Consider the following 14,193-nt stretch of genomic DNA (forward strand, 5'->3'; position numbering starts at 1 on the left):
ATAGAGTGCATCATCAAATTAATTACTTCAGTGGCCTGTTTCATGAGATTAAGTGTAGCAGCATCCGTCAATAATAAATTCGTATGGTTCTGTGAAGAAATCCTATCTTATCAGTTTACAATCTTTGACAATCATTCTCTTTTTTGTTAATTTCCCTCTGTCTCTACACTCTGGAACTTCCTGCCCCATTATCAATATCCAATATATATCACCATATCCATGGGTATGCGTCTCACAAGATTTAGGCGGGTCTTGTGGGCCGTCTACCCATGCTTTTCTATCTGTAGAAAGGCTGACGGGTATTGTAGGTTTATTGGGAGGACTTAACTGGTCACCTTCCTTAAACATTCTACTCAAGTTTGTCCCTCCTTTCAGAGGCTGGTTATTCAGATTATACAGTGCCTGCGGCAACACTTTGAATCATCCCTGTAATGCATGATTAGGGATCAATCATTTAGTTTTCTGTTTTAATAACCCATTCACTTTTTTCCACAAGGTTAGCTGCTTGAGGGTAATAGGGAATGTGGAACATCAAACGTAACCCATTCACTGCAGCCCACTGCTGAACCTGTTGCCCTGTGAAATGTGACCCCGTTACCTAATTGTATTTCCAATGGTTCACTGTACTAGGAAAACAACTGTTCTATGCCCTTAACAGTGTTACTCTGACTCACTTTGGTTGTCAGGAAAGCTAACATTAGCGCCGAGTAAGTATCCACTATGGTTCACTGATGTTGATATTAGTTTTGTAACGGTAATGTGACAACATTGTCCATCTCCCAGATTTGAGCAGGCTAGTCTCCTTGCTTGATTTGTGCCATTCGCTTTTTCGGCAGAAATATGTGTTTTGCCTTTTGACTTATCTCACGCTTATCAACGACTTCATTCACCAGATTGGCAGGGAAGTGCAAACCACGATCTCTCACCTATGACACAGTGCCGTGATACCTTAATCTTGCCAGTGTGATACTCTTCGGTTGCATTTTTTTTAACTATTCTGACCACAGTATTGGTCAGCGGAGTTCAAACCATTCTTTATATGGGCATTAACTTGGTACACAGTGATTCTCATGTGCTGTGCCTTTGTCCATATTTATTTCCATAGTCTTGTTGGCCACAGGGGTTTTCCAGCAATCTTCCAGTTATGTGAATACCAGGTTTGCACCTATACAGTCATTCCGTTGGCCATTGCCCATGAGTCAGTATAGATATACAGACACTGACTCTCTTCTTCCAGGGCCATGACAATCGGCATATTGGTTTGGTCCCCCAACTCACCCACTATGGATAATTGTCTGTGTGGAGGGATTAAACGCAGCCACTCGACACTGCCTCCTGCCATTCTTCCAGGTGTTTGATCTATTAGTGAACCAAGCACAGTGACGAGTATCTTCAGATGTTTGTTCAAATGGAATGCCCCATTGAATAGGATGTGCAAGTATGGTCCCGTCAGGACTTGGTGTTTGTTTTCCTGGCGGGTGCTCAGATATGCATTCATAAAAACGGCAACCCTTTCCATTCCTCTCTTGGTTTGATCAAATATTTACCATTTCCATTTTACAGTGGAGCTTTGTTGGGCTCTGCGACCTTATGGATCATAACGTCAGATAACTCCCACATCAGAATTGGTAATTCAAATCTGAGGAGAACTTGCCTGAGGAGAACTTTGTCCTCACTCGTCTGCCCTTCAGTTTCTACTAAGGCCCAGTAGCAGGCCAGAAGTTGCTTTTCAAATGGGTTGTAACCGGTCAGGTTTTTTGGACCAGAAGCCAAAAGGTATTGGATCCCCCTTTTGTCTGTGCCATAACCTCCGCGTGGCTACATCTTTTAATACTGGTACTTATAATACAAAGGATAAGCCAAGTATCCGAGGGGCCGGGGAAACTACAACCTCGCTAGCGGCCATTAATGTTTTCCGTTGTTCATGGTCCCATTCGAACTGAGCTTTCTTTCAAGTAACGGCATATAACGGTCTTAGTAAGGTGACCAAGTGAGATAAGTGCCTGTGCCAATATCTCAGCAGACCTACGAATTTCTGTACCTCAGTCTTGCTGATTTTATACTTTACTTTTTCAGGGATTACTCTATCCACTTTTGTCCACTGAATACCTAAAAGTTGCACTGATTGTGCTGGTCCCTGTATCATTTTCGGGTTCACTTCCCAACGTCCGTCTCACATACGTTGCACCAGTGTGGCTACAGCTTCTGCCACCGTGGTTTCTGTTGGTCTGTGCATCAAGATATCACCATATAATATGCTACGTGGATGCCTGGTGCCAGCGGGCACAAATCTAAGTCCATTTCCACTAGCTAATAGTATAACGTTAGGCTGTGTAGATATCCTTGTGGTAGCCGACAGAAGGTATGCTGGAGACCTTCCCACGTAAAAGAAAACTGAGCTTGTAATTCTGAGGCCATCGGAATGGAGTAAAAGGCATTTGTTAGATCAATAACGTCATACCAGGTATCTGGACTTGGGATAAACCTTCTGTAACAGCGACCACATCAGAGATTTATTAAGTTGGCGATAATCAACTGGCATTCGCCAAATTCCATCAGCCTTCTTTACAGGCCCTACAGAGCTATTGTACACAGATACTCCATGTGTCGCAGGCCCTGAATAGTATCCCCATTTTCTTTGTGGCCTCTCTGAATACAATACTATGTCATCAAAAGCATCATTGTGGCCAGAGTAATAATGAAGGGATCGAAAACAAGACATAACTATGACTTGACGTCGAAAACATCGGTCAATGATAATCTGAGAACAGCAGCTCCGAAATATCAAAGACTACAAATTACGATAAGAACATTTCTGGAGATTCTGTTGAATCAATTGGATAGAGTGTAAAGACGCAAAGAATGTTCCACAACGAGGTCAATATCAATGATCAGTCAGATTGTAAATGATCCCAGTAAGTGCACATTTAATTCACTGCCGACCTATCAATGACACCTTGAAGACCAATCTGACCCGACTGTGTATGTATCACTGATCTGTGGAGAACAGACTGAACCTACGGAGTGTGTATCACTGACCACGGGAGTGCAAACTGACTCCACTGCATCTGTGTCACTGAGCCCTGAGTAAAAAAGTGTGTGTGTGTGTGTGTGTGTGTGTGAGTGAGAGAGAGAGAGAGATTGCATCAGGATAGAAAGAGAGATGGTAGCGTGTACATGCGCAAGAAGGTGTTTGGTGTATGTATGCATATGAGTGTATGGGCGTATGAGAGCGAGTGAGAGTGTTTGCGTGTACGAGAGAGAGAGTTGAGTGCGTGTGCTTATGTGTAAGAGAAAGTCAGGGGCTTGAGTGTGTGTGTGAGTAAAGGTGCGTCACGGAGGGAATAAGGGTGTGCTTGAGTCGCCTGGGAGTGTATGTGTGTGCGCGCAAAAGTGAGTGACGGTGTGTGTGTGGCAGAGGATAACAGAACGAGAGAGAGCGAGATGGAGAGAGTGATGTCGTGTGTCTAAGCGTGAGGGAGACTGAGAGTGAGAATGTCGGAGCAAGTAATGTTGTGCTTCTGTGAGTGATGCTGCGTGTGTGAGACAGTAGTGTGTGAGTAAGGACAAGAAAGAGAGACGGTGAGGTTGTGCGCTTATGTCTGAGAGAGAGTGAGGGTGAATGAGTTAATGAGAGAGTGTGAATGAGCATGCCTATGTGTGCTCAAGAGCGAACGAGTGTGTGGGCTAGCGTGAGAGTATGTGTACTTGCGAGAGAATAGCTGAGGCCGTCTGCTTGTGCGTGAGAGAGAAATTGAGCGCGAGAGAGAGAACGGAGCTATAGTGAGAGGTTGAGTGATGAACAATATATGTGCAAGAAGAGATAATGGGAACTGTAGCTGCTGGAGAATCCAAGATAACAAAGTGTGGATGAAGAGTCAGTATCTATGTGCAAGAAGAATTGCGTATGCGCGAAAGAGAGCGTGAGGATGTAATTTCGTGAAAGTGAGAGTGTGTGAGTGTAAGTGTGTGGCTGTGTGCGACTGTGAAAGAGAGTGACGGTGGATACGTGTGGGATTAAGACAGACCTTGTGTGAGAGACATCGGGGGGTGTGCATAGCATGGAGAGAGATCTTGAGGGTACGTCTGCCAGTAAGTAAGGATGTGTGTGAGTGAGCGTGATGTTGTGGGCGTGCGTGAAGAAGAGTATGACTGTGTTTGCGTCTGAAGTGGCGGGGGGGGGGGTGGTGATGAGTGACGGATTGGGTGAGTTAATGATGGCGTGCGCGCAGTCGTATGCGAAGAGAGCGCGTGAGTGCATTTGTGTGAGGGAGGACGTGCGCGAAAGCAAGAAAAAGATCGCGTGTGTGAGGGAGTGAATGAGAATGTGAATGACGGATTGAGTGAGACCGGGAGCTTGTGTGTAAACTAGAGGGCGTATTGAGAAAGAGAGCGCGTGTGATAGAAATAGATGGAGAGGGTGCGTGTGCGCAAGAGAGTGCCATCGAGTCATACTGCATCGAAATACACCTTCGGCCCAACCAGTCCGCACCAACTATGTTCACAATTTAAACTAGTCACACTGCCTGAATTTGCCACATAGCCCTCCATATCTTTCTCATTCATTTACGTACCCAAATGCCTTTTCAATGTTAAAACTGTACGCGTACCCAATACTTCTTCTGGCAGTTCATTCCACACATGAACCACTCTGTGTAAAGAAATTGCCCTTCATGTCCATTTTAAAATGTTCTCCTCTTAACTTAAAATATGGCCCCTAGATTTGAACTCCACCACCCTAGGGAAAAGTCCCTTGTCATTCAGCTTATCAATGTCCCTTCCTGATTTTTGTAAACCTCAACACGGTCATCCCTCAATCTCCGATATACGAATGAAAAATTGTCGCAGGCTTTCGAGTCCATTTTTGTATCTCAAACTTCCATTTCCAGCAACAGCCTGGCAAATCGTTTCTGAACCCTTCAGTTTAAAAATATCCTTCCTATAATAGGGCAAACACAACTGCACACACTGTTCCAGAAGAGGCCCTACCAGCATTCTGTGCCACCTCAATATGCGCATGCACAAGTGAGGGAGAACATGTGCAGGCCAGACTCGGGATTTGATACGTTAACTACACGGTAGGGCCTCCCGCCCACCCTCCTCCTCTAACCTAATGAAGAGTCCACAGACTCACAGCAAACAACAAGGGTTGAGGGAAGTGCCTGGTGAGTAAAGTGCAAGTTTTTGGCGAAGAGGCTCAGTGAGGAGATTACGCCACTGTTGAAGAGGGTGAAGACATGACTGGCAAGCTGATTCAGTGTGCTCCGTGCATGATGTGGGAGGTCAGGGACACTGATGATGTTTCTGGCTCCTATAGCTGTGGTAAGTGTGTACACATTCGCTTCTGAAGGAGGTTGTTGCAGCCCTGAAGAAAGCACTAGATGACATCAGGCTCATCCGAGAGAATGAGAATTTTCTGGACAGGACCTTCAGCGAGGTCATTACACTGAGGATACCTGAAGAGAGAAGGAGGATGTCGATGATGAAGGAAGACATGAATGAAGTACAAGACACCCCAGAGGAAGCACCTATTGTAAACAGGTTGACTGTCTTGGAAACTGTCGAGACAGACGACACTGCCAGTCCGAGAGGTGTACAGGTCTGCGAGTCAAAAATTGGTGCAGAGGCAGAGCCGAGAAGTCAGACATCACACAGAGCTGTGGTAATAGGGGACTCCATTGTGAGAGGGATTGACAGGGGTTTCTGCAGCAACAGGCGAGATTTGAGGATGGTGTGTTGCCTTCCTGGTGCCAGGATCCAGGACATCACTGACAGAGTGCAGAGAATCCTCGAGGGTGAAGGTGAAGAGCCAGAGGTGGTGGTGCATGTTGGCACTAATGATGTCGGGAAGAAAAGAAGGGACATTCTACAGTGGGACTTTAGAGAACTCGAAAGAAGGCTGAAAAGCAGAACTTCCAGGGTGGTTATCTCTGGCTTGCTTCCAGTTCGTCGGGCTGGAGAGGGCAGGAACAGAGAGATAATGAACTTGAACGTCTGGCTGAGGGACTGGTGCTGGAAGCAAGGATTTAAATTCTTGGATCACTGGGGTATGTTTTGGGGTAAGAATAAATTGTACAAGAGGGGCGGTTTGCATCTTAATAGGTGGGGGACGAGCATTCTGGCAGGCAGGCTTACCACTGCAACACAGGTGTGTTTAAACTAAGTAGTGGGGAGGGGCCAAACTGGAAATTTAAGAATGAAGTTAAAGGGAAAGTGAGAATAAGAGAAGTTAAGAAGGACAACAGAATCAACAGAGCAGAAAACTCAAGAAGGGATTGTACAGTATGGCCAAGTGAAATAGGGATTGATAGGAAGGGTGAGGGGAGAAACAAATTAAAAATATTATATTCGAATGCATGAAGCATAAGAAATAAGGTGGATGAGCTTGATGCTCAGTTGGAAGTTGGCAAATATGATGTTGTGGGGATAACTGAGACGTGGCTTCAAGTGGATAGGGCATGGGAAATGAATATTCAAAGCTATACATGCTATCGAAAGGACAGACTGGTGGGCAGAGGGGGTGGGGTAGCCCAGTTGGTGAGGAATGATATTCAGTCCCTTACGAGGGGGTACATAGAGTCAGGAGATGTAGAGTCAGTATGGATAGAGCTGAGAAATTCGAAGGGTAGAAAGACCCTCATGGGAGTTATCTACAGGCCCCCAAACAGTAGTCAGGATGTAGGGTGCAAGTTGAATCAAGAGTTGAAATTGGCCTGTCACAAAGGTATCACTACAGTTGTTATGGGAGATTTCAACATGCGGGTAGATTGAGAGAATCAGGATGGTACTGGACCCCAAGAAAGGGAGTTTGTAGAGTGCCTCTGAGATGGATTCTTAGAACAGCTTGTACTGGAGCCTACCAGGGAGGAGGCAATTCTGGATCTGGAGTTGTGCAATGAACCAGATTTGATCAGAGACCTCAAAGTAAAGGAGCCATTAGGAGGTAGTGACCATAATATGATAAGTTTTAATCTGCAGTTTGAGAGGGAGAAGGGAGAATTGGAAGTATCAGTACCGCAGTTGAATAAAGGGAACTATGGAGCTATGAGGGAGGAACTGGCCACAGTTCAATGGTAGAATACCCTAGCAGGGATGTCAGTGGAACAACAATGGCAGGTATTTCTGGATATAATGCACAAGGTGCAGGATCAGTTCATTCCAATAAGGAAGAAAGATCCTAAGGGGAGGCAGGGGCGGCCATGGCTGACGAGGGAAATTAAGGACTGTATAAAGATAAAAGAGAAGAAGTACAACATAGCAAAGACGAGTGAGAAGCCGGAGGACTGGGAAGCTTTTAAAGAGCAACAGCGGATAACTAAAAAGGCAATGCACAGAGAAAAAATGAGCTATGAAGGAAAACTGGCCAAAAATATAAAGGAGGATAGTAAAAGCTTTTTTAGGTATGTGAAAAGAAAAAAAAAGGTTACGACTAAAATTGGGCCCTTGAAGTCAGAAACGTGTGAATTTATTATGGGGAACAAGGAAATGGCAGAAGAGTTGAATAGGTACTTTGGATCTGTCTTCACTAGGGAAGACACAAGCAATCTCCCAGATGCAATAGCGGCTGAAGGACCAAGGGTAGTGGACGAACTGAAGGGTATTTATGTTGGGCAGGAAATTGGTGTTGGATAGACTGTTAGGTCTGAAGGCTGATAAGTCCCCGAGAGCTGATGGTCTGCATCCCAGAGTACTTAAGGAGGTGGCTCTAGAAATTGTGGATGCGTTGGTAATTATTTTCCAAGGTTCTATAGATTCAGGATCAGTTCCTGTGGATTGGAGGGTGGCAAATGTTGTCCCTTTTTCAAGAAAGGAGGGAGAGAGAAAACAGGAAATTATAGACCAGTTAGCCTGACGTCAGTGGTGGGAAAGATGCTGGAGTCAATTATAAAAGATGAAATTATGACTCATTTGGCTAGCAGTAACAGAATAGTTCAGAGTCAGCATGGATTTATGAAGGGGAAATCGTGCTTGACTAATCTTATGGAATTTTTTGAGGATGTAACTATGAAGACGGATAAGGGAGAACCAGTGGATGTAGTGTACCTGGACTTTCAGAAAGCCTTTCGTAAAGTCCTGCATCGAAGACTGGTGAATAAAATTCAGGCGCATGTACTGGGGGCAAAATACTGAGTTGGATTGAAAATTGGCTGGCTGACAGGAAGCAAAGAGTAGTGATAAACGGGTCCCTTTTGGAATGGCAGGGAGTGACCAGTGGGGTACCACAAGGTTTGGTGCTGGGACCGCAGCTGTTTACAATATACATTAATGATATAGACGAAGGCATTAAAAGTAATATTCGCAAATTTGCTGATGGCACAAAGCTGGGTGGCAGTGTGAAATGTGAGGAGGATGTTACAAGAATACAGGGTGGCTTGGTCAGGCTAGGTGAGTAGACGGATGCATGGCAGATGCAGTTTAATGTGGATAAATGTGTGGTTATACACTTTGATGGCAAGATCGGGAAGGCACATTACTATCTCAATGGAGTCAAGTTAGGTAAAGGGGAAGCACAATGAGATCTGGGTGTTCTTGTACATCAGTCAATGAAAGCAAGCATGCAGGTACAGCAGGCAGTGAAGAAAGCTAATAGCATGCTGGCCTTCATAACAAGAGGAATTGAGTATAGGAGCAAACGGGTCCCATTGCAGCTGTACAGGGCCCTGGTGAGACCGCACCTGGAGTATTGTGTGAAGTTTTGGTCTCCAAATTTGAGGAAGGACATTCTTGCTATTGAAGGAGTGCAACATAGGTTCACGAGGTCAATTCCCGGAATGGTAGGACTATCATATGTTGAAAGATTGGAGAGACTGGGCTTGTATACACTTGAGTTTAGAAGGACGAGAGGGGATCTGATTGAGGCATATAAGATTATTAAGGGATTGGACACTCTGGAGGCAGGAAGCATGTTTCTGCTGATGGGTGAGTCCAAGAACCAGAGGACACAGTTTAAAAATAAGGGGTAGGCCATTTAGAACAGAGTTGAGGAAAAACTTCTTCACCCAGAGAGTGGTGGATATATGGAATGCTCTTCCCCAGAAAGCAGTGGAGTCAAGGGTTATGGGGATAAGGCAGGAACAGGATACTGATTGTGGATGATCAGCCATGATTATAATGAAAGGTAGTGCTGTCTCGAAGGGCTGAATGGCCTACTCCAGCACCTATTGTCTATTGTCTATATCAGTACGACCACTTTTTTCCCTTCATCTGCTTTTCTTTTGCAATCGCCTTATTGTTTTGATCAGATTTTATCATTCATCAAAGGATGCAACCTTTCGTCATTCTGTGTTTTGGAAAGCGGGTTGTTATCTTGTCTCAATTAATCTCCAATTAGGCAACATGATGTAAACTAAAGCATTATGACTGAATTTAACAAGTATTTTGTTTTGTGCAAATTAGCTGGAAAGAAATGCACATTACCCCAAACTCAAAACAAACACTAATATAATGTGAGTGATAATGGGAACTGCAGATGCTGGAGAATCCAAGATAATTAAATGTGAAGATAATAAAATGTGAGGCTGGATGAACACAGCAGGCCAAGCAGCATCTCAGGAGCACAAAAGCTGACGTTTCGGGCCTAGACCCTTCATCAGAGAGGTGAAGGGTCTAGGCCCGAAACGTCAGCTTTTGTGCTCCTGAGATGCTGCTTGGCCTGCTGTGTTCATCCAGCCTCACATTTTATTATCTTGGAATCTCCAGCATCTGCAGTCCCCATTATCTCTAATTAAATGTGAGGCTGGATGAACACAGTAGGCCCAGCAGCATCTCAGGAGCACATATTATGTGGAGGTCTTCAAATGATTTTCTGCACACGGCAAGGAATTGATTGTCTGAGAAGAAACAACAGGCAAATGTCAATTAAAAAGGGTCTAGGCCCAGAACCTCAGCATTCCTGCTCCTTTGATGCTGTTTAGTCTGCTGTGTTCATCCAGCTCTACACCTTGTTATCTCGGAAAAAGTCAATTTCATTTTTGAATGGCCTTTGAATTTGTAGTTTCACATAAAGCAGAATAAATTAATGAATAATTTAATTCTCATCATCAGAATTGTGCACGTGACTTTCTTTCACACTGATGAATTAATTTTCTCCCATAGCCAATTTACTCATGTGAATAAATTTAATCATTTCATAACCTCAGCATCCCACCAGACTTCCAACAAGGGATAAATTAAGGCCCTTAAATGAATTAATTCAGAGATTGACACAGTCAGATTGTCTTCAGCACGAAGGGAAAGCTCGCTTCAGTGGGAATGCATTATCCAATTGACAATGTGCTAAAAATATACTACAATACACTTGCTGCTGTTGGTGTCCCCGGTAGGGTTTTTGTTTCTTTTTTTTAATTAAAAGAACTAAAGTTGTATCAATCTCTGTGTGCATGGTAAATGGTTATGTTGATTACTTATGTAAGTTTGCCCATGTACAGGGACAGATTCGGAGATGTAGTTTTTTTAACCAAATTACTTAATTGGTATTGGTGGTTTAATTTATTGCCTCAAGTTAAATAAATATCGGCTTGAACTTCATGCGTTCTCTGAATAATGAAGGTATTACCGTCACTGCAATGCCTTGCACTGTTAAATCAAGCGTCAGTGCAGGAAACTCTCTGAAGGAATTTATGTCAGTGCAAATTCTAATTAATATTAATCTCGAACTGAAGAATGGCAATTGTTATCATTTGCATGTGCAACTGGAAGTATTGTTGACTGATGAAGTGTACTGAGTGTAGCTTTCTGAACCTAATTATGATCTTATTTTGAGAACATTTGCCACTGTAAAATTATATGCAGTGAGCTTTACTAAAAGTAAGCTGGTTCTACACTTAGAAATAATAGTTTGAGAAAATCCTTGTTTTCCAATGTGTTTTATAAACGGCATCAAATTGAAACTGAGAGATAGTCTTTTTGTTTTGTTTGTCTCAAGAAAATTGTATTGATGTTGTTCTTTTACAGCAAACTATTGAGCAAAAAATAATTAAGTTGCCACCCAGGTTCACGGGGCTGTTAAGAAGGCATACAGTGTTTTAGCTTTTATTAATAGAGGGATCGAGTTCCGGAACCAAGAGGTTATGGGGCAGCTGTACAAAACTCTGGTGCGGCCGCACTTGGAGTATTGTGTACAGTTCTGGTCACCACATCATAAGAAGGATGTGGAAGCTTTGGAAAGGGTGCAGAGGAGATTTACTAGGATGTTGCCTGGTATGGAGGGAAGGTCTTACAAGGAAAGGCTGAGGGACTTGAGGCTGTTTTCATTAGAGAGAAGAAGGTTGAGAGGTGACTTAATTGAAACATATAAAATAATCAGAGGGTTAAATAGGGTGGATAGGGAGGGCCTTTTTACTAGGATGGTGACAGCGAGCACGAGAGGGCATAGCTTTAAATTGAGGGCTGAAAGATATAGGACAGATGTCAGAGGTAGTTTCTTTACTCAGAGAGTAGTAAGGGATTGGAACGCTTTGCCTGCAACGGTAGTAGATTTGCCAACTTTGGGTACATTTAAGGCATCATTGGATAAGCATATGGATGTACATGGAATAGTGCAGGTTAGATGGGCTTGAGATCGGTATGATAGGTCGACACAACATCGAGGGCTGAAGGGCCTGTACTGTGCTGTAATGTTCTATATTCTATGTTATGTTCTATGAACTATTTACTAACAGAGAAACACCGGGATAATAATGTTATCAACAAACTTAAGACCTCTGCGCAATCACTCTTAGACAGTATAAACAGTTTGAATGCCTTGATGTTGAATTGTGAATTTGTCAAATCGCCAGTAGTTGTGTCCATTGTGCGAGCATTTGACTCCTGCTATTGTTATGGGAAAACCTGACCAGGCAGAATTAACACTGCAGATCAGGTTTACTCACAGGTACAACTTCATTAAATGTTTTCATTATGAAATCTGCTTTCAGAAAGTGAACATCTGCAGACACTATTCTAATGTTCTGGATGTGAGTTTGCTCGCTGAGCTGGAAGGTTAGTTTTCAGACGTTTCATCACCATTCTAGGCAACATCATCAGTGAGCCTCCGATGAAGCGCTGGTGTTCCGCTTTCTATTTCTAGTCACCATTCTAGGTAACATCATCAGTGAGCCTCCGACGAAGCGCTGGTGTTATGTCCCGCTTTCTATTTATCTGGTTGGGTAGAAATAGAAAGCGGGACATAACACCAGCGCTTCGTCGGAGACTCACTGATGATGTTACCTAGAATGGTGACGAAACGTCTGAAAACTAACCTTCCAGCTCAGCGAGCAAACTCACATCCAGAACCTCAACCTGAGCTACAAATCTTCTCAAAACTCGCTAACTATTCTAATGTGTTAGGTTCAGAACATGTCGAGATGGAGCTTTGTTCGAGTTAGGATGGAGATTTTATTGGAAAGAAGATTAATCCACACCACATCCATCGTCTATTCTTGCCTAACTATCCAGTGAATTTTTGACCATTAATTTCAAGTCACGAACCAATTTCTCTCACACAGTTAATGTACTCGCCATTGTGATATTATCCAGGGGAAAGTGCGGACTCTCGACCTGCACCACTTCCTATCTGGCGGCCATGGCAACAGCGGATCTCCTGTTTATTATCGCCGAGGTCATGCTATGGCGGATCGTTTATTACTATTTCCCGGGATCTTTCATTTTCATCACTCCTGTCTGTAGTGTGATCAATGTCCTGCGCCGTGTAACCACAGAATGCTCTGTCTGGTTCACGGTTACTTTCACCTTCGATCGATTTGTAGCGATTTGCTGTCAGAAATTGAAAGCAACTTATTGCACTGAGAAAACTGCTCGTGTGGTTCTAGCAACATCCTCCATTGCGCTGTGTGTGAAAGACGTCTCCTATTATTTCACACAGGAACATGGAAAGATAATTGACAATGTACCATGGTTCTGTTATATCAAACCGAGCTATTATACTGAGCCCGGGTGGGTGATTTTTGACTGGTTTGATAATGTTTTAACTCCATTGCTTCCATTCGCTTTCATTTTGCTACTGAATACTATGACGGTGAAACACATTTTGGTGAGTAGTCGAGTTCGTAAGGGACTAAGAGGACAGAACAACGCACAGAACTGCAGCGACCCAGAGATAGAAAGCAGGAGGAAGTCCGTGGTTTTACTTTTCTCTATATCCGGGAGCTTCATTCTTCTGTGGTTGGTGCATGTTATCGATTTCCTATATTACAAGTTTACAGGAGCAAATACCAGGGATTACAGCAATTCGGAATTCATATTTCAAAGAGTTGGATTTATGTTACGAAACTTAAGTTGCTGTACAAACACATTCATTTATACGGCGACTCAGTCCAAATTCAGACAGCAGCTCAATAGTGCAGTGAAATTTCCTGTTACAGCAATTTTTCAACACTTTAAGAAGTAGCTAATGAAAGTAATGCAAAATTCAGTCTCTGCTTAAATTCAGAGATGTAACAACTAATCCAACGTTCTCAACAAAAACGCGACAAAGACCAGCACAAATCGATCAATAGGGAATTGCTAGTGCTGTGAACGTTAAAGAGACAGGAATATCGTCGTAGATCCACCAAAAAGATACGTAGAAAATGATATACTACTATCTCATTTCCGCAGCCGCGTGTAAAATTTCCTGCTGCTAACATATTGTTCAGAAAGCATAAACTACATCTTGCCAAAGAAATATTGTGAATTCTTTATTTTTCCTCATGTCGGTTGATTGTTAATGCATTCATTCTTGATATTTTATTGAGTCACAGTCCTTCAATTTGTCATTCACAGTTATTAAATTTTCTGTCTTGTTTGTCTCTCTGTCTGTCATTCTCTGTTCAAGTGTATAAGTCAGTAGAATGTTAACGATGGGCAGTAGTACTAGAACATCACTGAGGCGCTGTAGAACAGCAACACAAATTGTCTTTGATAACCATCAATATGATCCTGCAGATGCACTGTTCAATCATTACTACAAAACCTGGAGCATCTCCGTTCAGCTCAGATGTATGTTTCAGAGGAAGGACCACACATCCATAGAAATGAGAAATCAACCCCATGTTGTTGCATGATAATATTTCTGACATAACAATTAGCTTCTGACAGAGAGGATTCAGTGATCCTACGAAATAAGGGATCACACATAGAATTTGCAGGTTTGCCCAATTCCTTTATTATGGTAATGACATTTACCAGCACATTCATAGATTCCCTACAGAGTGG

At 43.2% G+C, this 14,193-nt stretch overlaps 1 protein-coding gene across 1 annotated transcript; it reads left to right on the forward strand.

Annotated features, from left to right (window-relative positions):
• The first annotated feature begins 4,217 nt into the window (after window positions 1-4,217).
• On the forward strand, window positions 4,218-13,690 carry LOC125454269 (probable G-protein coupled receptor 139). Its single transcript, XM_059647638.1, has 3 exons — window positions 4,218-4,251; window positions 4,949-5,078; window positions 12,436-13,690. Exons 1-3 carry the CDS (start codon window positions 4,218-4,220, stop codon window positions 13,385-13,387), a joined length of 1,116 nt encoding a protein of 371 aa, XP_059503621.1. The 3' UTR covers window positions 13,388-13,690.
• Window positions 13,691-14,193: the final 503 nt, after the last annotated feature.

This window comes from Stegostoma tigrinum, chromosome 7 (assembly GCF_030684315.1).
Source record: "Stegostoma tigrinum isolate sSteTig4 chromosome 7, sSteTig4.hap1, whole genome shotgun sequence".
Lineage (NCBI taxonomy): Eukaryota > Metazoa > Chordata > Chondrichthyes > Orectolobiformes > Stegostomatidae > Stegostoma > Stegostoma tigrinum.